At 35.9% G+C, this 24,940-nt stretch overlaps 1 protein-coding gene across 1 annotated transcript; it reads left to right on the forward strand.

The window, feature by feature from the left end:
* The first annotated feature begins 3,537 nt into the window (after positions 1-3,537).
* Positions 3,538-5,373, forward strand: LOC132563416 (uncharacterized). The gene has a single exon (XM_060228176.1). It carries the CDS (start codon positions 3,538-3,540, stop codon positions 5,371-5,373), a length of 1,836 nt encoding a protein of 611 aa, XP_060084159.1.
* The last annotated feature ends 19,567 nt before the right edge of the window (positions 5,374-24,940 follow it).

Consider the following 24,940-nt stretch of genomic DNA (forward strand, 5'->3'; position numbering starts at 1 on the left):
TTTCCTATATGGCCCAATATCAGCACTCATGGACTTTTGCTTATTAAGAAGAAGTTGTTTGTATATTAAAACATATTTGACTCCTGTGACCTTGAAAGTGGGTCAAGGCCATTCATTTGAACACACTTGGTAACACTTTTACTCCAAACACCATATAGGCCCTATATCAGCACTCTTGAACGTTTGCTTATTGAGAAGAAGTTTGTATATTTTAACATATTTGACCCCTGTGACCTTGAAAGTGGGTCAAGGTCATTCATTTGAACAAACTTGGTAGCCTTTCCTCCAAACACCGTACAGGCCCAATATCAGCACTCATGGACTTTTGCTTATTGAGAAGAAGTCATTTGTTTATTTTAACATATTTGACCGCTGTGACCTTGAACGTGGGTCAAGGTCATTCATTTGAACAAACTTGGTAGCCTTTCCTCCAAACGTTTGCTTATTGAGAAGAAGTTTGTATATTTTAACATATTTGACCCCTGTGACCTTGAAAGTGGGACAAGGTCATTCATTTGAACAAACGTGGTAGCCTTTCCTCCAAGCATCCTTTGCTTATTGAGAAGAAGTCATTTGTATATTTTAACATATTTGACCCCTGTGACCTTGAAAATGGGTCAAGGTAATTAATTTCAACAAACATTTTAATGCTCCGTGCCAACATGCTATGGGCCAAGTATTAGCCCCCTAGGCCTTCTAGTATTTGAGAAGATGTTTTTTGAATGAAATGTTTATGGACGACACACAGCACTTCGGGTCAGATTACCTAAAAAATCAATTTTTTTTTTTTTTTGACCTTTTGGCAAAAAACCTATATTAATATAAAGAAACAGAACAATAACAAGAGGCCTTTTACCTGATGGTGAAAAGCCCTAATAGTAATAGGGAACATGCTTTGATGTGCGTGCCACTGTTTATTATTTAAATAGTTTTGTTGCCATGGTTACTAGTCACTATAAACATATTTTTCATTCTTATCCAGAGAACGCTTCCAAAATTTGAAGACCAATTTCAAGGAACTTAACAGGAATATTAAGGATGATGAGGAAATGTGCATGACACTGTTTAATAATTTAAATATCGGTTGCTATGGTGACTGGTCACAGAATTTTTCTTGCATTGACATCTTTTAAACTGAGGACCAATTTCAATGCAACTTTACAGGAATGTTAGAGACCATGTATTGATGTGCAATTAGGGGGTTTGCATGAATATTGTACACTTTGTTGGGTGTTACCAGTGTAAGCTATGACCTTGCATAAAATTTTTAATAGAAATAGTCCAGGAAACATAATTATCAGATATCTGAAGTCTTGGCTTGTGATATTTTTAGCAAGTAGCAGTGGGTCTGAATGTTGTTATTGTAGATATGACAAAAAGATGTATGGAATACTTGAAGGTTCCAATGTCATTTGCCCACCATACATCTTGCTGTCATATTGACTATAACAACACTGAAACCAATGTCCAATACCTCTATTTACATTTATTGCTTCTCAGTTTTGAAAAACCAGAAAAATACCAACATTCTTGTAAGGTCACATGACCTACAGTGGGTTATACAGTGATTATATAGGCAAACGCTGTTTAAGTGCTATTTGAGAGTTTAACTCACAAATCAACAAGCATCACACTTTTAAACGTTTTAAAAGTTGATGCCAGATATGACAAAAGCTTTCTGGGTGGTAGAGGCAGAGGTGAATTAAAAACAACATGTATTTATTGTTTCTCCTTTATTCATATAAAAACAAAAAAGAAAACATAAAAAACAATGCCAAAGAAAAACTTGATTGTTTCCTGTCACTCATCATTTTATATGCACATCATATAATTATGTGGGACTTTCAAAATCTTTAAAAATAATTATCAAATATTTTTCACTTGTTCTCTAATCACATTACGAATGTAAAAAAAACTATATCATATTCATTAAAAACAGTCATTGCCTTATCAGAGTAGAATTTTTTCAAATTCAAAATTTGTTTCTGAATAAAGAAAAGTGATCTAAATTATGTAATGAAAATTTCAAACATGTTTTAATTGACTTAATCCTGGGCATTTGAACCAAACATTCAATTCACAAATGAACAAATACTATCTAGTTAGGGCAATATTGCAGCAAATGTCTGCAAAGTAAAAGTCAATGCAAATGTAAATATCATTTACATCATCAATTATTACACTTAACACAATGGGGCATGTCAGGTTCCAAGTCATAACTGGTAACCATTTAGACCATGGTGATTATCACTCAGATTGAAGTCCAATCCAAAGACATGACAATGGATATTTAAACACCAGTTCTATTTTGAAGGACTGTAACCATCTCATAATGTAGATCTTGATGCCCACCATCAATTGATTGATGATAATTCAGACGGATATTTTCCCATCTTTTCTCTTTTGATCTCGAAAACCAATTCATTTCTCAAATCTTAGAGAAAAAGTAATAACAAACTATTATAACAGTCAAATTCCAAAAGGGACTTCTCTCTGCCATCTCCTTTTTTGAATAGGGAAAAAACAATTGCAATGCACAACTTGGGTCTGAGTGTAACCCTTTATACAATGTATAAAACTTGATAAAGATTCATCCATTTCCAACCACAATCCAAGATAACTGCCTGTCAGCCATATTGTTCTTCAAATTGATCAAAAACAGGTGCAATGCATAACTAAATTCGTCGAAGAATCTACGAATGAAATTTGAGAAAGATCCATTTACTTCTGGTCAAGAAATAGCAATAACATTATCTGGCAAAATCCAAGATGGCTGCCTGTCGGCCATTCAGTTTTTTTCAATTCAGTCAACAACGGTACATTTGCACTACTTGGTCCGAGGGGAACCTTCATATGATATTTGTGAAAAATCCATCGAGTAGTTGTCAAGTAATAGCTATAACAAACAATATCTGCCAAAATCCAAGATGGCTGCCTCTTGGCCATATCATTTTTTTCCAACTGATATGCAAAGGTGCAAATCCTTGACTAGGGTCATAAGGGAACCTTTAAAATCTGAAAAAGTCCATCCAGTAGTTGTCAAGAAATCTTGATAACAATATCTGGCAAAAATCCAAGATGGCTGCCTTTTGGCCATGTTCTTTTCAGAATTAGTACCAAAAAAGGGACTAAATCATAAGATTTCACAGTCAGCATGTTAGCAGTTAGAGTGTTGACCAGCGAATGTTTGAACATGCTAATCATTGACATTTTTGCATATCAAATGCTATAATTATGTAAATACTAAAATTTTAAGTACTACATTTGTCTGAAAGCCAATTCTCGAAGAAAATGACCAAAACCTAATGATTTAGTACCTTTAATGCACAACTAAGGTCCTAGAGATACCTAAATAGGAAGTTTGAGAAAAATCCATACCATGGTTGTCAAAAAATTGTGGTATCAACAAAAGTCATGCAAAATCCAAGACAGCTGCCTGTTTGCCATGTTGTTTTTTAATTGCAGTATGGTCCTTTACATTATAGGTCTCTGGAGGAAGATAAAATTCTTGCACTTAAAGTTGCACATGGTAGTTATATGGCTCATATGTCACTTTCACCACAGAGTAAAGTAGACCTAGAATGGTGGGTGAATAATGTACATGCCGCCCTAAATCCTATTTCCCATGGTACACCCACTGTCATCCTTACCTCGGATGCATCTAAAAAAGGACGGGGTGGCGCATTATTTGATAATGATGGGAAGGTCAAACTTAAAGCAGGTGGACGATGGTCTCTTGAGGAAAGCCTTGATCATATTAATTATCTGGAGTTGAAAGCAGCATGGTTTACATGTCAGGCATTGTGTAGAGACCTACATCATGTACATATTCGACTGAACATTGACAATACAACGGCTATTGCATACATTTCTAACATGGGGGAAAAGACAAAAGCCTGTAATGAGTTGGCTGTTAAAGTCTGGAAATGGGCTATTGATAGGGATATATGGTTATCCGCAGCCCACATTCCAGGTCGTGAAAATGTTGAGGCTGATACAGAAAGTAGACTTGAACATGAAAACACAGAATGGAGGTTACATACAAATATTTTTCAAATCTTGGTAAAAATTTGGGGCAGACTACAAATTGATTTGTTTGCTTCCAGACTAAATGCACAGCTTCCCAAGTATGTATCTTGGAAGCCTGATCCCTTTGCATGTGCAGTTGATGCTTTTACATTAACATGGAACTCTTACAGTTTCATTTTTCCGCCATTCTCTTTATTGGGTAAAATTCTCCAAAAAATATGTGAGGATAAAACACAAGCTTTATTAATAGCACCAATGTGGTCTACTCAGCCATGGTATTCACATCTTCTGAACTGTATTATTGATTGTTTTTATTTTACCTACGGTCAACAGAATCCTCAGTCATCCACACCGAGGAACCAGGGACAGGAACAACCTTCCAAAGATGACATTAATGGCTTGTCGGGTGTCAGGAGATCCCTCCGAATGTTGTCAATTCCGCCAGATGTTGAACAGATCATCTTGTCATCATGGCGACCATCAACAGTCAAACAGTACTCAACATTCTTTAAAAAATGGACAACATTTGCGAGTTCGGAAAACATTTGTGCCGTGTCACCTGATATCAGAGACATTTTGAGCTTTTTAACATCACTTTACCACAGAGGACTTGGTTATAGTGCCATTAACAGCGCTAGGTCAATGTTGTCCACATTTGTTGTTATTAATGGCCAAGGATGTGGCACTCATCCCTTGATCAAGAGATTTATGAAAGTTTTCAATTTACGACCGGCTTTGCCCAGGAACAATGTTTCATGGGACCCTGAGCAAGTGTTAACATTCTTAAAGACTATGGACTGTGGGACATTAAAATCTTTAACACTAAAGCTGGTTACTATGTTGGCACTATTAACAGGCCAACGACTACAATCCCTTCACTTGTTGGATATAAAGAACATTTCTCTAACAGATTCTAGTCTGAAACTTAGATTTGGAGATGCACTAAAACAGACTCGTCCAGGTTTCCATCAAAGGGAGATAACCCTTCAGCAGTTTGAGGACAAACAGCTTTGTGTTGTGTCAATATGTAAAGACTACCTAACAAGAACTGAACCTCTTACAGGACAACACTCAAAACTGTTTTTGGGGTTTCAAAAGCCTTACAAACCAGTGTCTAAAGCAACATTAGCAAGATGGATTAAGACAACGTTGGCTAGTGCTGGGATAGATATGAATATCTTTACACCGCATAGCACAAGAGCAGCATCAGTTTCTGCAGCATCTAGGCTACAGGTACCAATAACCTCAATACTAAGTACAGCTGGATGGAGCAATACCAGCACCTTTGCAAAGTTTTACAAAAAACTTTTTGTGGATTCCAGCACGGTATTCAAGATTCATTGACATTTATACATGTGATATTAGAACTTTGTGATCTTTCTGTATTGACATGATGGAGTACTCGTGAGATGGTACAGCAGAGACAAATACTTTTAGTGAATGACATTTAATGGAATTATCTCAATTGAGTGGTTAAGAATAAGATTGTGTGTCCATCATCATACTAGTGGAAGCTGCGTACTATGGAACTATGTTCATTACATTTGGTATATATTATTAACTTTGTGGTTTTCATACATGTGCCAAAGGAAATAGGACTCAAGGAACTGATCTCTAGTCACTGATCATCTTTTGAAGACTTAGCAACGATATTGAAAATTTTACGTTTCATTAAGCTTAGACAAGTGCGAGTAGTTTGTAGACTCTTTCCTTGTGTGCAACAGATTTTATGACTTTATTATCTTGAGTGATACAGCTATTAGCTGACATTTCTTCTGATCTTAACTTCATGTTTCCAGTTATATGCACACATATATATGTTCTTGTATGTACATATGTTTGAGTTGTTCAATATAACATTTAATTCTATACCTTGCATTACTTATTTGTTCGTGAACACTCTCTTTGAACATCTCATGGGATCCTGGATGTACCATCCAGGAGTGAATGACAGAATTTAAGAATTAAATGAGCCTTACCTGTAAGTTGAAATTTGATTGTAATTCTGTCTTCACTCCTGGAGGTGCATCGGGATCACATGCCCTCCCATTTTACCCGTCCCCTTCTTGGAATATCTTGGAACTTAGTGTTTTTATAGTTGGTTCCTATACCTCATCAAGTTAGTACTTGGTAGTGTCCACTCACATCTTTGAAGAATGACTGCTAACGATGCGCACGCATCTCATGTGATCCCGATGCATCTCCAGGAGTGAAGACAGAATTACAATCAAATTTCAACTTACAGGTAAGTCTCATTTAATTCTTAAATTGATCCAAAAAAGCTACCATGCACAACAAGGAAGCAAGGGGACTATGCATATGAAATTTGAGAAGTTGTCAAGGAAAAGTGATAACAAGATTTCCCGCTAAAACCCAAGAAAACCAATTATTGGCCATGTTGTTCATGGAATCACCACAAAAACTGTACCATGCTAGGGACCATGGGGTACCTACATATAAAAGTTGAAAAAAATCCATCCCGTACTTGATGAGAAATATGAATAACAAGAACTATTTATAGATTAACGACGGATGACTGAAGGTCAATGGACAAAGGATGATTCGAATAGCCCACTATCATCAGATGGTGGGCTAAAAATCGAACAGATCTGAATGATTGAAAAAATTATTTTACCTTTCTATAGCATAATGTGCCTTGATTTCACCTTGGTTGTCTTCCAAATTCCCGTAAACAATTCAAAACCAAACCATGCTATAGCTAATATCCTTTACAAAGCCAGTGAATATCAAACACTCCACTGTATCAAAAAAATAAAGTTCAGCACCATGGTTGTTCAATATTGCCTGCCATTTCTTTAACCCAAATGCCTTCAGAACCATGGATGCATAAGACCAGTCAATTAGCTTACACAAAGCTACTGGTTTCATCTTTCATTTACCAAAACACATGTGCTCAAAACTTTGGCCCATACAGGGGTGACAAATTAATAATATTTGAAAATGTCTGTAAGACATAAATGCCCAACGACCTATCGTTAAATGGGATATACTGATTCGGAATGCGACGTGACATGACACGACGGGACGGATGGACGTGGGTAAAGCTATATGCCCCCGGCCATTTGATGGCGGGGGCATAAAAACAAGCATTTCCTGATTGTAACAAAAGTTTAGAAGTATGGGGTGCAAAATCTGTCACTGTGGGGTTACAGAAATGCAACCTACATACCTGTGGCTATTCAAGATCTTGGGTCCACCTAATTAAGGAACAGCTTTCATCAGAATCATTAAACAAAAAGTTTTCCTTAAATTGCCACTGTAAACTTGGCCTTGGCCTTTAAACTAAGAAACCCTATGAAGACAGACTATTGAGTTTCACTAGAATGTATGAAATCATGAAGTCGCTAAATAATTAAGATGAATCTGTAAATGACTTTTTATAGTCTGCAACAGTGACCTTGACCCTGACCTGAAACCCTGTAGGAATTATACATATATTTGATCTTGTCATAAACTTTGACATAAATGAAGCTGCTAAGTGTTTAAGTTGAATCAATGTTGATTATCTGTATACCTTGCCCTTGACTTTGAAACTCTAAATAACAATAATGTGTGGGCTACATACATGTACATACTTTATCTTTCTATGAAATTTGACCAAAATTTGTTATAGAATGATGTTGCTAAATGTGTTAAAAATGAATAGTTATCGACTTTCATTATTTAGGAAGTGTAACATGTATTAGCCTTGATATGGGATATTTGCAAAAGAATGAACACCTCAGATACACACATTCAAATGAACACCTCAGATACACACACTCAAATGAACACCTCAGATACACACACTCAAATGAACACCTCAGATACACACACTCAAATGAGCACCTCAGATACACACACTCAAATGAACACCTCAGATACACACACTCAAATGAACACCTCAGATACACACACTCAAATGAGCACCTCAGATACACACACTCCAATGAACACCTCAGATACACACATTCAAATGAACACCTCAGATACACATTCAAATGAACACCTCAGATACACACACTCAAATGAGCACCTCAGATACACACACTCAAATGAACACCTCAGATACACACACTCAAATGAACACCTCAGATACACACACTCAAATGAACACCTCAGATACACACACTCAAATGAACACCTCAGATACACACACTCAAATGAGCACCTCAGATACACACACTCCAATGAACACCTCAGATACACACACTCAAATGAACACCTCAGATACACACACTCAAATGAACACCTCAGATACACACATTCAAATGAACACCTCAGATACACACATTCAAATGAACACCTCAGATACACATTCAAATGAACACCTCAGATACACACACTCAAATGAGCACCTCAGATACACATTCAAATGAACACCTCAGATACACATTCAAATGAACACCTCAGATACACACATTCAAATGAACACCTCAGATACACATTCAAATGAACACCTCAGATACACACACTCAAATGAACACCTCAGATACACACATTCAAATGAACACCTCAGATACACACACTCAAATGAACACCTCAGATACACACATTCAAATGAACACCTCAGATACACACACTCAAATGAACACCTCAGATACACACACTCAAATGAACACCTCAGATACACACATTCTGACACACCTCAGATACACACACTCAAATGAACACCTCAGATACACACACTCAAATGAACACCTCAGATACACACACTCAAATGAACACCTCAGATACACACATTCAAATTTTGAAAAATACCTGTCTTCTTAAACTATAAAATAAATGTTGAAATCCAGCAACTCTTTGAAATGATAATTGACTTGGTAACAAATGTGGAATTAAATATCATATGATTTGATGATATTTTATGATGTATACACATTCAACATACAATTAGATCAAAATGTATGAAAATGATGTAACATTGCTTTGACATAAAAATTATCATGATTTCTTCTAAACTATTAAAGTTACGATTAGAGCCGATAAACGTACATTAAGGCAACTTGAGATATATATATTTCATTTTCTTAGTGAGCACTGTGCTTAAACGTACACAGGAAATAGCCACGTTAGTGAGCAGCTCGGCATGCACGAGGTGAAATTCTCGTTAATTTGATCACCATTAATATAGTCTTAGATACGTAACAATTGAATAGATCTGTTATATAATGCATGTGTACAAACGTTAGAATAAATTTGCAGAGACCTATAAAAATTAATTGCTTACGGTCGACATTCCCGAACTGTGTAACATGTGCTAGCATTTAAGAACGTCTATATCACTTATCGGAAATCTGAAGCGTACAAATTGATGCTCGTTCACTCGTGTTACTTGTTAAAAATAAGAAATTCTTTTGTGGCATAACGGAGATATTAAGTCAAAACTTACCGGCATGGTGTACGGGGGATATACACAAGTGTTGATTTGACTGTACAGGGAATAGCATTTCTTTTTACGGGGGATAGGGATATTGTTAAATACAAGGCACGAATGTTGACTGATATACTTACTATTGATGATAAATGTAGAGTCTACCTTTAACAATGGTTTGGGGTACAAATCTCACACAAGAGGACATAGATCTGTCGTCTACCGAGCCTTAAATAATAAATCTCTCTGGATGATGCGTGATTTTTCTTTCCCATCCCATTTCTGGTGATAGATTATTTTTTCTCAAACTTCAAAGAATCATAAAACGATATTTATCGTGCAAAGTCCAGACAAACATTTAAGACGACGCCACGGTTACTTTCCATTATTTGTTGTCTATTAAAAACTTGAGGTCAGGCGGTAATGACATGACATTAATCTAAGGTCAGCTCAAGGTTGTTCAGTTGTTATAGAGGGGAGGAGTGGGGAATCGAATTCATAATTATTGCAATTGTTATCAAACTAAATTTTTTTTTCTTTTTAGTTTTTTTTTCTTAAATGTCATTTGATGATATATTTCAAACCTTCATTAGAAAAAATGACCAAACAACATGCCATTGTTGAAAAGTAGGTCACGGTAATTAAGTGCCCTAATTACTAATTAAGTCACACTTGAACACCTTTTTTTGTCTTAATGCATCTATAAACAATACGTTTATCACGTGCAGTGTATTTATTTGAAATATTTTTGCATGAATTAGAGCAATGAAGAAGTTACAGTCAGGGTAAGAGAAGGATGCCGTTTAGATAGACTAGATACAGCACCATACAACTTTTCAATCAATGGCCTGTGTGACTGTAGGTTTAATTCTTAACTAGTTTGATCCCCTTTGTCCCCATTCCAAAGGCCACTGGGGAGGAAACCTTATACTTTATAACTTTTGCCATGAAAACGGTTCCTTCATAATTTTATGGAAATTGGTTCAGTGGCTTGTGAGAAGTACTTGCAATCAAATGATGCAGGGTGAACAATGCAAAAATATTGATCACACTAAGTCACCAGAAATGCAGGAGGAACATGTTCAAGAACCTTAAGAACACCAAACATCCTGAGTTCAGACATACAATTTAATATTAGTCAAGTGTTGTAAGACAAATAGTTAGCGCTTGTAAGGAAACCCCTGGGTATCCCTAAAAACTGTATTGATCGTCTGACTTCTAAATCTATGCATAACTAAATAATAATGGGTGTACACTGTCAAACAAATATCCCTCTCTTATACTCACATCCTAACTCAGGAACACTGTCAAACAAATATCCCTCTCCTATACTCACATCCTAACTCAGGAACACTGTCAAACAAATATCCCTCTCCTATACTCACATCCTAACTCAGGAACACTGTCAAACAAATATCCCTCTCCTATACTCACATCCTAACTCAGGAACACTGTCAAACAAATATCCCTCTCCTATACTCACATCCTAACTCAGGAACACTGTCAAACAAATATCCCTCTCCTATACTCACATCCTAACTCAGGAACACTGTCAAACAAATATCCCTCTCTTATACTCACATCCTAACTCAGGAACACTGTCAAATGAATACTATACAAAAATGATATTTCATGTAAACACTGTCAAATCAACACCATTCTCAGTACTACAACATAATTCATATACACTCTGTCAAATGAACATCTCTCCATACAGGTAAAATGTGTGCCAACAATTATATGAAAATGTTCAAATCTGTGACTCCCTTTGTCTCTGCCTGGTACTGGTCTGTTGCTTTCTATCCAGATGGCCTCCTTGACCAGCTGCCTAAAACAGTTGATTTTACTGTTGACTATTTTAATATTTTCCCAGTCAATAATGTATTGAAACAAAAGCATGGCCAAATGACTACAGCAAATTACCTTTTTCTCTTGTTACACTGTTCTCTAATTTGTCTTCACAGGATTATAGTAAATCCTGCATATGTCAGTGCTAATGTGTCACACTGGTAGTTTGCATGTCTGATGAAGGTGACAGAGTTGTCATCAAAATGTCACTTGAATCTTCTACTGGTAGAGTTTTTATTTTATTGACATTACCATCTTGAAGAAAGTGTTTGAAATCAGGCTAACAATAATTTATCAGTGTGTCAGTTCACCTTACACAGCTTCCCAACTTGATTGATATAGTCCAGTGACAGTTGTGATAAGTAACCTTACAAACCTCGCTAGACATTATTATACATTATAAACTATCAATTCGTAGTAGCAAAACATATACAGGTTCAACTGCTATGCCCCTCCTATGTGTGCTTCATTCATCCCAACTAAAAATAACTAGGATGATTATGATGAAGACGACGATGACATGTTTTCCACCTCCCATTGCCGGAATTGTCTCATTGGGGTCAGCAAGGACCCTGCAGTGTACCCAAAATACCACAATTGACTGACCTTTGACCAGTGACCTTGACCTTTGGTCATTTAACTTCTCTTCAAAATTTTGACCAACTTTGCTTCATCATGCCATAATAAAATACTTACCAGTACTGGAATGGTAAAAAATTGACCCGAGCTTGACCCAGAGGCCTTGACCTTTGGTTTTCTACTTCTAATTATGACCAACCTTTCTGCATTATTTAATAACAAAATATTCCTTCATAGCATTATACAAGATTGGACCTTGAATTCTGCCCATTAACTTTGACCCATGATCCAGTGACCTCGACCTTTGGTTACTTCACCTTTTCATCATTCCAACCAGCTTTGCTTCATGATATCTTAACAAAATGTTCATCACTGACATACCATATTCGACCTTGACTATTGCCTTGGTGATCTTTACCTTCGGTAAAGGTAAACTTTCTTTAAGGTTTGACCAACTTTGCTTCATCATTTTGTAACAAAATGTTCATTAATAGGCTGACAATCTATCTTGCCATTCAACACAATGTCATGGCCTCTGGTAAATGGTTTTCTTATTGAATTCCAACAAATTAGTCATAACAAAATATTTATCTTTGACATGATACGAAATTTGACCTTGACCTTTGATCAAGTAATCTTGTCCTTTGATCTAGTGACCCTGACCTTTGCTCAGTTCTCTTCTTAATTCAAACCAAATTGCTTCATAAAGACCTAATAAAATGTTGTGACATACCAAAATTGATCTATATAGCTTGACCTTTGACCCAGTGACCTTTACTTTTTGTCATTTGTTTTCTCTCTTACTCTTGATCAACTTTGCTTCATAATGTATTAACAAAATATTCCTCAGTAACGACATAGAAAGTAAAAGTTGGCCAGGCGGACAAACTGATTGATCACTATAGGGCAAACATATGTACACATCACCTAAATACCAAGTAACTGCAAATAGCCATACCAGGTGATTAGAGGGAAGAACTTATTTGCCTCTCTAACGGCAGCATTATAGAAAGATTTGTATGAACTAGTACATCAATGTTAAATACTCATTCGAAGTCCCTGAAATGAGACACTTTGATATAAATACAAACCAATCTAGTGGATAATTTGGGAATACCTCTGGTATTTGTGATGTAATGGATAAAATCTTTCTTGAATGGTCCATAAAGAACAATACTTCAAATTCACAAACATGTCGAAGTGAATGGATCTTTCAACATTTGATGTACTTTCCAACTAATAGTCATAATTAAGAAGTTTATACACAACATAAACACAGACAAAAAACTGATTGAGACTTTTAATTCATAACACACATATTTTCTCATATATACATACACAAGTTTATGCACAGACACCATGTACATGAAGCACAGACCAACTCTAAAAATAGCAGGACTTGGTCAGGACCATCTCAGGATTATTTCTGACAAATTTCAACTCAATACTCCTGATGAAACTAGAGAAGTTTAATATGTGTTTTATTAAGATGATGACCCAACACTTAGTCAGGACCATTTCAAGATCATTCCTGGCAAGTTTCAGATTAATTTCACTGCTGAAACCTGAGAAGAAGCTTAAAATGTAAAAAGATTATTGACATCACATTGAACATCCTAGGTCAGATGACCTATTAAGCACAATCACATTTAATTCTGATAGTCAAACTCTTACATTTTGGAATAGAAAAAACAGATTTTATCTTTGTGCTTTATTATGCTTTATAAACCTTCAAACCCCCAAGATATTTTGGCCAAAGAGAAAGAACAATTTAAAACAGTACTTTACTACATCAATAATAAACCCATGAGGAACCTCCATGCTACTTTACAAAGAACAAACAAAACACAAAAAGAACAAAAATGCTGTTCTGATCTTACTAAATCTATGTGAGAACCCTACAGAACTTCTATCGGTGACAAACATTAATACATCTTAGTACAAATAGTGCATACACAAACATATTAATTTTCACCTAATACTTGCTTGACAACTTTATGAAAGTTCAGTTAAGCAATTTTTTTTTCTTTATATTCAAAGCAGAAATAAGTTTATCTAAATACAGCATAACATACTAAAACTTGCCCTGAAAATGTTTGCCAATATTAATATATGTATTTTATACAATTAAATTACGCAAGAAGAAAATATTTTGTGACATTTCCATATTAAAACAAGAGGCCCAGAGGGCTCGCCTCTCTTACCCCTAGGGGCCCAGACCAAACGATTAACCAAATTTTAATCCCCTTCATCTCGATGTTTCAGGCAAAATATGAACCACATCACTAAGTTTCCTGTTGGGCGTCGCCCCTCTGGCCCCAGAAGGCCAAGGCCCATGGTTTATACACAATTGAGTCCACATGTCCTAAGCTTGTTTCAGACTTAATATGAACCCTTTACTTCAATTCCTTCAGAAGAAGTAGGATTTTAAAGAATTTACTAAGTTACTAAGTTACTAGGGGCCCAGATCCAGGGTTTATACTAAATTGAGTCCTCATGTCCTAAGCACGTTTCAGACCTAATATGAACCCTTTGCTTTAATTCCTTCAGAAGAAGTAGGATTGTAAAGAATTAAACAAGTTACCTCTAATGGGCCACGGCCCTCTGGCCCCTAGGGGCCCAGACCCACAGTTTATACAAAATTAAATCCTCTTCACCTCTACATCCTTGAGGCAAAATATGAACGATATCCTGATATTTCTACAGAAGAAGTAGGGTTTTAAAGAATTTATTAAGATTTTACAAAGTTTCCCTTATTGGGCCCCGCCCCTCTGGCCCCTGAGGGATCAGGCCCATGCTTTATTCAAAGTTGAGTCCCCTTGGCCTAAGCATGTTGCAGACCATATATGAACCCTTTCATTCAATTCCTTCAGGAGAAGTAGAATTTTAAAGAATTTGCTGAATTTCCCATTTAGGACCCTGCCCCTCTTGCCCTTAGGGGCCAAGACCAACCATTTATACAAATTGAATCCTCTTCACCTAAACATGATTCTGGCAAAGTTTGGTCAAAATGGCTCAGCGGTTCATGATAAGTAGCATATTTTAGAAAAAGTTGATGGACGACAGACAACAGACGCCGCTGTATCCCTATAGCTCATTTGGCCTGAAGGGCCAGGTGAGTTAAAAAAAACATGTCAGCTAATGTACAGAATATTATATATACCTCTATGTTGGGAAATAAAAATATCAGATGACATATAATTCTGGGGTTAGATTTGAATAAAAAAGTTGGCAGATACTATATCTGAGGATGCTTTTCATTGCACTAAGACGTCCATTAAAGGTTGTGTTGAAATATTTGCATTTTTAGGTATTAAATATGAACATGCTTCAAACGATGACCATGCTACTGACAGACACAAATATATTTCTGCTTAATAACCAAGAAACCAAAGACAGCCTTCAAAGCACATTACCTTTGGCAATGCAACACTTAATTTTATTTCTTTTCTCCAAATTCAACTTTCTTCAGAATTCTCTCTCATGCATTTCTTCTTCCAAAGGACTTTTGTTTGTATGTTCAAGGTAGAGTGGTATTCTGCATTTGTCAATATTCAATGGGTTTAATTTTCTGATATCTGTTATAGAAATGACTCCAAATTTAATTTTGCATTAATGCCTCAGGAAACAAAATCAACAGACTGACCAATCATAATATTATACATATACACATTCCTTAAACCCACAACTATTTCAATGCTTAAAACAAAATATCTGAGTGCTATTCTTCAGCACCATAATAACAAATGTACCCACACACTAGTGATCATGTTAGGCTCCTATTTACCTAACCTACATATTGTACATCTAGCTTGAGCACATACCAAAATATATAGCAGTGTAAAATACAAAATAAATAAAACAGAGGTCATTTTAATTAGAATCACATCCCAGTACTCTGTATTCTTTAGCTGAGATAATGCTCCAGCAACAGAAAATGCTTACAACAGCTAATAATGATTAAGGATTATTGATTAGTCCATCAAGTACATGTCAAGAAATATTGATAACAAAATTTCTTTGTTCAAATACAAGGTGGCAGCCTCTCAGCCATTTTGTATTTTCTGAACAGCCACAAAATCAAAAGGGCACAACCAGGGACCAAAAGGAACCTACATGTGATATTTGAGAAAGATTCATTTGGTAGTCCTCAAGAAATGGCAATAGCAAGTTTCAATTGTTCGTATGCCTGCTGGCCATGTTGATTTTCTAATCAGCATTAAAATTAAAATTAAAAGGACACAACTAGGAACCAAGAGATACCTACATACGGAATTTGAGAAAGATACATCCAGTACATCAAAAGAAATACTCCCATTTTTCAAATCAAGGATGGCCACCTATCAGCCATTTTATCATTTGTGATCAGTCCCAAAACCAAAATGGTATAATTAGGCAGTATGAGGGCCATACATATTAAATTTGAAAAAGATTTTGATGAACTTTGCTTCATCATGCCCTAAAAAGATATTCCTCTGTGACATGATACAAAATTTGATTGTAACCTTTGATTAAATACCGTTAACCATGAATTATGTTTCAGTAAACCAGATCTGTCAGCCGTTGATTTCTTAATAAATTCCAACATTTCTTAATAAATTCCAACCGACCTTGCTTCCTGATGTCTTAACAAAACGTTCATCAGTGACATGATACCATTTAACTTTACCTTTGAGCCTGTGACCTTAATTTATGGTCTGTTGACTTTTCTTTAGAGTTTGATCAAATCTGCATCATGTCAGAATGTTCATTTGTGAAACAAATAATTAGCTTGACCTTTGACCCAATGACAATAGAATAGTGCATAACTAGGACCAAGGGAAACCTGCATATGATCCTTCTTTTACTTCTCAAGAAGTAACATTAACAAGAATTGATTAAAAATAGATGTACACCGGATTACATGCGATTTAAAAAATTGATGCCAGGAAATTCAAACAGTAAATTTCACGTTCTTGGTGGTAGCTGTAATCTTATTCCTTATAAAGTGTTTAATCTGCTGCCAAGTTCTTAGAGCCAGCCCTTTTTCTGCCTTTTTTGTTTGTTCACAGTGTAATTTACCAGGAAGTCGCCTGTTTTTCAGAAAATCACCCAGGTGACGAAGTACTGCTGCTTGTTCTTGCTTTGACCATGTACGTGCTTTGATGAGCTGTCTCCTCTGTTTTCTGACAGGATCTGAATTAATTTAAAACGGAGAAGACAATTAATTATTTTATTGAATCCCAGCTTATTCATTCACATAGCAGATAGTTATAATTATCGCATTACCTTGACACTTTTCATTCACTTACATCGCACATAATGATGGGAATGACAAAGAGGCCCATGGGCCTTAACAGTTATCTGACTAAAGGAGTCAAATACATTTTTTTTTTATTAATGAGTGGTTGTTTGAAAGGTCTCTTTGACCCTCAGATCTGAAAAACAATCACAAGCAAGCACTTGTGGTCTGGAAACAATGTATGAAGTTTGAAATTGATTGGCCAAAGGGAACTTTAGTTATTGTGAAAAATCTTTTAGTCTGGATGCTGCCGCCGACATAGTGATACCTATATGTTTCCTTTACAGGCGACACAAAAATGAATTACCTGTCGGCCATCTTGGTTTTCAGATCAATCCCAATATTTGCTGTGACACTAGGAACTAATGTGAACCACATGAAAGGACCCCAGGAAGATCCCTCCTGTGCTTTCTATGAAACATTACTAACAAAGTCTGATTATCAAAATTTAAGATGGCACCCTCTCCAGTGGTTTCCTAGGAAAAGCATTAATAAGATTTAATTCTTAGAAATCTAAGATGGCACCAACAAGAATTGTTGATATATGGATGGCATACTATGGACCACAGATATAGGGTGATTTGAATTGCTAGTTAGCTGGTTTTTTGTCTCTGTGACTGTAAGGTCTCGCCTACTGATGTTAGTGTTTTGGCAACATGGTGATTTAAATAGTCCAACATCTGACAATGGTGGCCAAAAACTTTCAGGCATTCCTTTTTACCAAATCTGACTTACCAGTATCTACATTTGTCTTACTGCAATTTTGTGCTTTGTTTGGCATCTCCCTGTCATCACCACCATCAACCTCATTCTCATCCTCATCCTCACTGGCCTCTAGATTGTTTCCTATGTCTTCAATTTCATCTAAAACATTCAATACCATTGAGGAGGTAATTAGTATTCTCATACTTCAGCATGGAAGGAACATTTCAGTTTATACAGAACAACTTCATTAAGAAGCCTCACTATTTCTTTACTTCTTTGAAAAGCAGTTATCTATACAATTTGCATTATATATAAATAATCCCATTAGGTAGAGTATTAAAGATGTTACAGAGGATATCATAAAAGTATATTATTCTAACTTTCAAAGTATGCAAAATTCAAAGTTCTTGTGAAGTGTCATAATAACTAGAATGGTATTATACTGACAATGACTGCAATGTTATATTTATTTTGCATACTTTTTTTCAATTGTTTTGTTTTAATTACCTGTTTGGTTGAAGTCAATTTCATCAAAGTCTTTTCCACTGAATGTGGAAATATTCCCTGTATTGATAAGGTGAAGTACTTTTGCCAACTCCAACATGTTTTCAGGAAGACGGTAGAACTGACGATGTATTCTGATGTTATGACCCATAAACTGTGCCAACACGTCCTGGTTTGATTTGCTCAATCCCAAAACTTGAGTCATTGTAGCCAGATGTTTCCTCAGTCTAGTCAATGTTAAAAGTTCTGGATATTTTGCCCCACATTCTTTGGAAAATTTCCTTAAACAATCGCATCCTCTAACTGGATACTGGCTGTTTGGTTTGACAAATATCTGCTAGAAAACTTAAGCTTTTTGCGTGCTTTCAATAATGCCTCAATATTGTTCTTGATGCTTTCTGTGAAAAGCACAGAGACTTTCCTTCCCCGTTTACCTTGGATTTCAATCCTTTTATATGATCGGCACAACTCTCTTTCAAATTTTGACAAAGAATTTAACACATCAGTATCCGTTGGGATATCCTTTTCTAGAATACCTGCTTTGAAGTCTTGCACCTCTATTCTTTCCGTTTCACCACTCCTTTTTCTGTTGAACAGAATAAGCTGTGCTAGACAAACTTCAGCTAATTCACTATAATGATCCAAATTAGTCACAATGCTCTGTTTCAAAGACTCACTCTTGCTCTCTACATGGCTATTTAGTAACTTGACATCTTCTGCTACTGGTAAATACTTTGGGGTATTGAATTTCTTTTCATGAAGTGTAGTAAGTGCTTGTGACGATACTCGTTCTGCCCATTCACATGCATATAGTTCAAGAAAACCTCTGCATTTTTTCCCCCATTTTCATCAGTGTTCCGTATTGCTTGAGTTTTAACTAATTTAGCACATTTACTGTGTCCAAGCTTCATTGGTAATGATGGTATCCTGTACTTGTGACTTTCTTCATCATATCCAGAAATTAATTTGACCGCATCTATCAGTGCATTCCAGTAGAGTTCAGTAAAGCACTGTTTTCTCTCATCTGAATCAGTAGTCTTCCAATTTCTCTTAGTCTTTGTGTAATATACTGGTGTTGATGGGCATGTTGTCCATTTTTGTCATACAATCTGGTGCCTAGTGATAAAATCAACTGATCTGTATTGACAGCATGTGTGATGGAATCATCTCGCATTTTAACAAGAATATTGTCATAGAGGTTCTTGTCCGATCCAACAGTTGGAAGCAACATTTTTCCATTTTGAACACCTTTTCCTCTAACCTGCTTTCCACGTTGTTTCTCAACTTGACCTCTGCAGGTCTTTTGATGTTTCCACAAGTCTGTGCTCACATATGTACCAAGACAAAATTCACAAGGAACATGTTGTAGATGTTCTTTTTCTTGGTTCTTTCTGGCTCTGTATTTGGGTATAATTACTCCATGCTTTTTTTGAAGTACCTGATAGTTGTGATGATAATTTCCTTTATTGACTAAATGAGCCCATAATGCCTTTCTTTCCTTTGATTTGTTTGGCGAAACAAGAATTTTGGCAACCTCTGCCTCATTTGAATGGACCTGTTCATAATGCCGCGATATGCTTGAATACATCTTTTCACAAAAAAAACAACAGTGAAATTTTTGTGTCTTTTTGTCCTTATCGTTTGAAGGCTGCATGATGATATTCTTCTGTAAGAAACAATTGTTTGGTATAATTGATGACATCTGACTGTCATCATCACATGGAGCCACACTTCTATCTGAATCTGAAACCCACAAATCCTCATGTTTAAATTCACAGTCTCCCTCAGAATTCAAATTCGGATCTTCTGATTCAGTTTCAGATTGGGGAACCCAATCATCTTCACTATCATCATACTCTTCCATGTCATCTTCCTCTTCCATGTCATCATACTCTTCCATGTCATCTTCCTCTTCCATGTCATCATCCTCTTCCATGTCATCATCCTTTTCCTTGTCATAATCCTTCTCCTCATCAGTGCCTTCATCTTTCTCCATTTCAGTAATTTGCCCTTGCTGATGTTCCTCCATATTATTGCTGTCATCTATTACATGCTCCTCCATAATCACCCAATCTTTCTCAATATTCTGTTCCTCCACCTGTTCTGTATATTTTATATGTTCCTCCATATATATGTTGTCATCTATTATTTGTTCCTCCATTATCATCTCAGCCTTTTCAATGATGAGCTGTTTTTCCACCTGACCTGTATATTCTGGATATTCCAAGCGAAACTTCCTATCTTTAATTGCAAAAAACTCCCCGTGTTCTAGACATCTACTTTGGCTTTTTTTCCCAAAATCAGTAAAGTAGACCTAAACGAAAATACAGTAAAATGTAGTTAGTATTAACTAGAACTGTCACCAATCTTTATATAGGCTCTTTCAGACTTCTGCTTCTGTTTAGTTACATGGTATACAATTTGATCAAGGCTCAATAAAATGAGTCAAAAAAGATATCCTAACGATACATTGATTCCCTTCACCTCAGTAGTAACAAAGTTTTTAAGGACACATCTCTTTTAAGACATATAACAGTGTGTAGTTACTTTGCTCACTAGCATCTTAATCCTCTGATAAGTGTCCTTGATGTTGGCACAACCCTGGCTCCCTGAAACCCATATATATATATATATCTTATATCCCACCAGTGGAACTTGGAAAGAAGCTTAAAATATGTTTCAAAGATACATGTGTAGCGGCCATATTGGATTTCAGACCAATCCGAAAAGTAAAAACACTTGGTCAGAACCATCTCAGGATCATTTTAAGCAAGTTTCAGCTCAATTCCCCCTGTGAAATCTGAAAAGTTTAAAATGTGTTTTTCAATATGGCAGCTGTACTGGATTTCCGACTGACCCAAAAAGAAACAACACTTGGTCAGGACCATCTTAGGATCATTTCAGTTAAGTGGTAGAACCTGAGAAAAAGTTTGAAAATATATTTTTCAATATGGCAGCCATATTGGATTTTGGACTGACCAGAAAAATAACAAACTTGGTTAGGACCATCTCAGGATCATTTCAGGCAAGTTTCAGCTCAATCCCACAGGTAGAACATGAGAACAAGTTGAAAATGTAACAAAAAATGTTTGTTAAAAATATAAGCCCCTCACTGACTCATCTATACTTGACGCCACAAATGTGGTATGCCAAATAACTGTTGCACCCATTGACCTTTGACCGAAAAAAAAGGGGGGGGGAGGGAGGGGGGCACCACTCATTTCTGTAACATACTCAAAGCCATAATTCCAGAAGTGTTTTCCCTATTTCTAAATCAATGGAAAACAGTCATGTCAGATATAGCAAGAGACTCACTGACAATAGTGTTTGATATGAAGTGCATTTTATCTATATTAAGGATGAGAGGACCAGAATGGAGGTGTGTTGGGAAAAGTGTTTTATAATTGGGTATAAGGAGGTTCCAGCATGCACAGTATAACCTCAGTATACAAACTGACAGTTACAATGAAGATTTTGTAAGTTTAAGAAGTTACCTTTCTATGTTGCACTTCCAGCTGGCATTGGACCCATGGTGGTTGTTTATAATTATATCACATTGTTTTGACCTGAATGACAAATGATCTTCAATAAGGTTTATAAAAAATCTAATACTTAATAAACAGTGAACATACTTCAAACCAAATTAATTTATGAAGGGAAGAAAACATAACTATCAACCCATTTCAAAACTGAAAATATGAATAATGGAAAAAAATTTGAAAACTTTTGTAAATGTAAAAAAGTTTGTTATGATCTATACTGATAGGGCGAACCACAAAAGACTCACAACAGCGCTCACATGGATGACTCTGGACAGGCATTGATACACTGTGGTTAGACTGTCTACATATATCCTAGTAATTACATCTCAACAGCAGGATTCAAATTTATATTTCAATTCGGACTTCAAGTTGTTTTTGATATTCAAACCTTTCACATGACCAGTAAAACTACACCCCTGATACTGCACTGCCAATGAGCTTGTTTTGCACAATAAATGGGATACTAGCAGAAAAGGTTGGCATACATGTTTTACTTACTTTCCAAGCAGACAAAAGCTGTTCTCCAAAAAAAAACTTTGGTCCGTCCCCACTGCCATCCTTGTTTATAACCACAAGGTAAGGTTTTGTGAAAGGTCCTGAAAGCAGAAAACATCTTCAATCAGAACCCCCAAAAGCTTGACATTGTTAATTAATCTTCAGTTAATCTTTCAATTTTAGATTAATACTGATAAATGTATATAGTAGCATTATCTACAAAACCCACAACAAAAAGTTAAGAGGCTGTATGGGCCTGTATTGCTCACCTGGTATAGCAATTACTTTTTTTACTTTTGCAACTAAAGTATACAACATTCACTTTGCTAAAGCCAAAGAATTTTTTCAACTGATGGTGTTTATTTTTCTTCCTGGAGGTCAAGTCTAAGGGCTCTTTGTTGTGCAAACTTATAGGTTTTCTTCAAAAGAAGCTACCATGTATTACACTGTAGAATATCATGTCTCTAGAGCTTTCTGTATTACAAAAGGTGAAGATCATATACATCTAGAAAGTCAATTGAAGTTTTTTTTAAAATATATGTATTTCACCCAACTCTAATGACCTTGGAAATAGAAAGTCAACTTTCTTTTGCTTATTCCATGGAAGCCATAAGCCAAATCTCATGTCAAAAAGCCTTTTGATATTTAAGAGAAAGCTGTTCAAAGGTTCTGAGATATTTTACTTCTATGGCCTTTAAAGCAAATCAGTCATTTTTTATTCACAAGCATTTAATGGAAACTTTTCAAATACAACAAATTTATCCACAACTGGTAAATTTAAGTATTGAAATGGAGTCATTTCATTATGTGGCAATCTGAATGCCAACTGGAATAACAAATTCAAAATGAAGTCCTGATACTCATTTGATGTGTGTAAATAAGTTGTTATTCATAGGTACAGTATGTTGAGAGTGGTAGACATTTGATAAGTGTGACCAATTAAGCGTTGAACTGCTTTCAGTTCACATTCATGGTCATATGAATGCTGACAGGATAAGGGAAAATTCAATGAAGCACGTTGGCGCTTCATGTAGAATTTTGCTTTGTGTATCTCAACTTCTTTTGCATTACCCAAAACAATCCAACATGTTGACAGTTCATGAGCTGATCATACACATGACGTTTGTAAAGTAACGTCATAGCAATGCCATGCAAAGGTAAAAATTTGAAAGTGTGTACAGGAGTAATGTTTAAAACAAGAGATCTCAGAGATCTTGGCCAAGACATGAAATTTGCAAAACATCCATCTAGTACTTCCTAAGAAATAGTGATAACAAACTTTCCCGCCAAAATCCAAGATGGCGGCCTGACGGCCATGTTGTTTATGGAATCAACCCAAAAAAATGTACAATGCTAAATTAGGCTCCAAGAGGCATCTACATATGAAAATTTGGAAAGATCCATAGCGCACTCGTTGAGAAATAGTATTAACAAGAATTGTTTATGGACGGACCACGAACAACGGACCACAGACGAAGGGTGATTTGAACAGCCCACCATCATCAGATAGTGGGCTAGTAAGAAGGGTGGTGTTCACTTGTCAATGTGTGGTGTTCATTTGTCAATGTGTACAAGAGTAATGTTTTGAAAAGGAAGAATGGTGTTCATTTGTCAGTGTGTACAAGAGTAATGTTTTGAAAAGGAAGAATGGTGTTCATTTGTCAGTGTGTACAAGAGTAATGTTTTGAATAAGAAAAGTGGTGTTCATTTGTCAGTAGGGCTGTCACAGGTATGGTATTTTAGCCCCGGGTACACAAATTTTAATACCAAACATGTACCCGGGTACCTGACATCGATCATGAGCCGTTAGTCTACAGATATAAATACAATAACAATTTTAATACAATTTTAACTTGAGCGGGGCTTGATATACGGAGCCTATGAGGAGGGATAATAAATCATGTTGAATCTTTTCTTCCTTGTCGATATTACAGTACATATTACATTCTTTGCGACACGCCACCATTTGACAATTGATAGTAAGTATAAACGACTGGACTATATCGATATAATGTTGTGACAGACGAACTAACATTAGTTTTGTGTTGTAAAATCAAGTCAAAGCAACACATTTTTCAGGATATTTTCCCTATATGACGTAACATAAATGTTTAAAGTATCCTGGTTAATAATCATTTACAGATACAAGGTATATAGCTATCACTATATAATTTCCACTTGAAGAGATTTTTATTTTTGGAAATTCAAGATTCACATCTCTTTGGAGTTGGTTGCTCTATTGAATACCCTAAGATGCATTCTGTACAATGAATATTTGTAGCCAATCAGTGGCCATGGAAATTGACTATGGTATTGTCTTTTCTATTCTATGGGGGAGTGAAGGGTTAGCCTTATCATTTATGTACATTTAAATCCAAGCTTCCTAGTTAGGCTACCACTGACATATAGATGTTACACACTGCTTAGTTACAAAAAAGAAGAACAAGAGTACTGTAAACAGTACATAAAACAACCCACCCGCCGACAGTATGAAGGGAATCAGTTTGATAATAAGATGTACATATACTCCTGTCCAGATAATGATATCAGGAATACTTGTGTGAAGTTTCATGAAATTGG

Source organism: Ylistrum balloti, unplaced genomic scaffold, assembly GCF_031769215.1.
Source record: "Ylistrum balloti isolate Yb309-2 unplaced genomic scaffold, AGI_CSIRO_Ybal_v1 Utg371712, whole genome shotgun sequence".
Taxonomy (NCBI): domain Eukaryota; kingdom Metazoa; phylum Mollusca; class Bivalvia; order Pectinida; family Pectinidae; genus Ylistrum; species Ylistrum balloti.

Excerpts from the sequence above, each read along its gene's own strand:
- LOC132563416 (XM_060228176.1), top strand. The coding sequence starts at position 3,538 with ATGGCTCATATGTCACTTTCACCACAGAGTAAAGTAGACCTAGAATGG.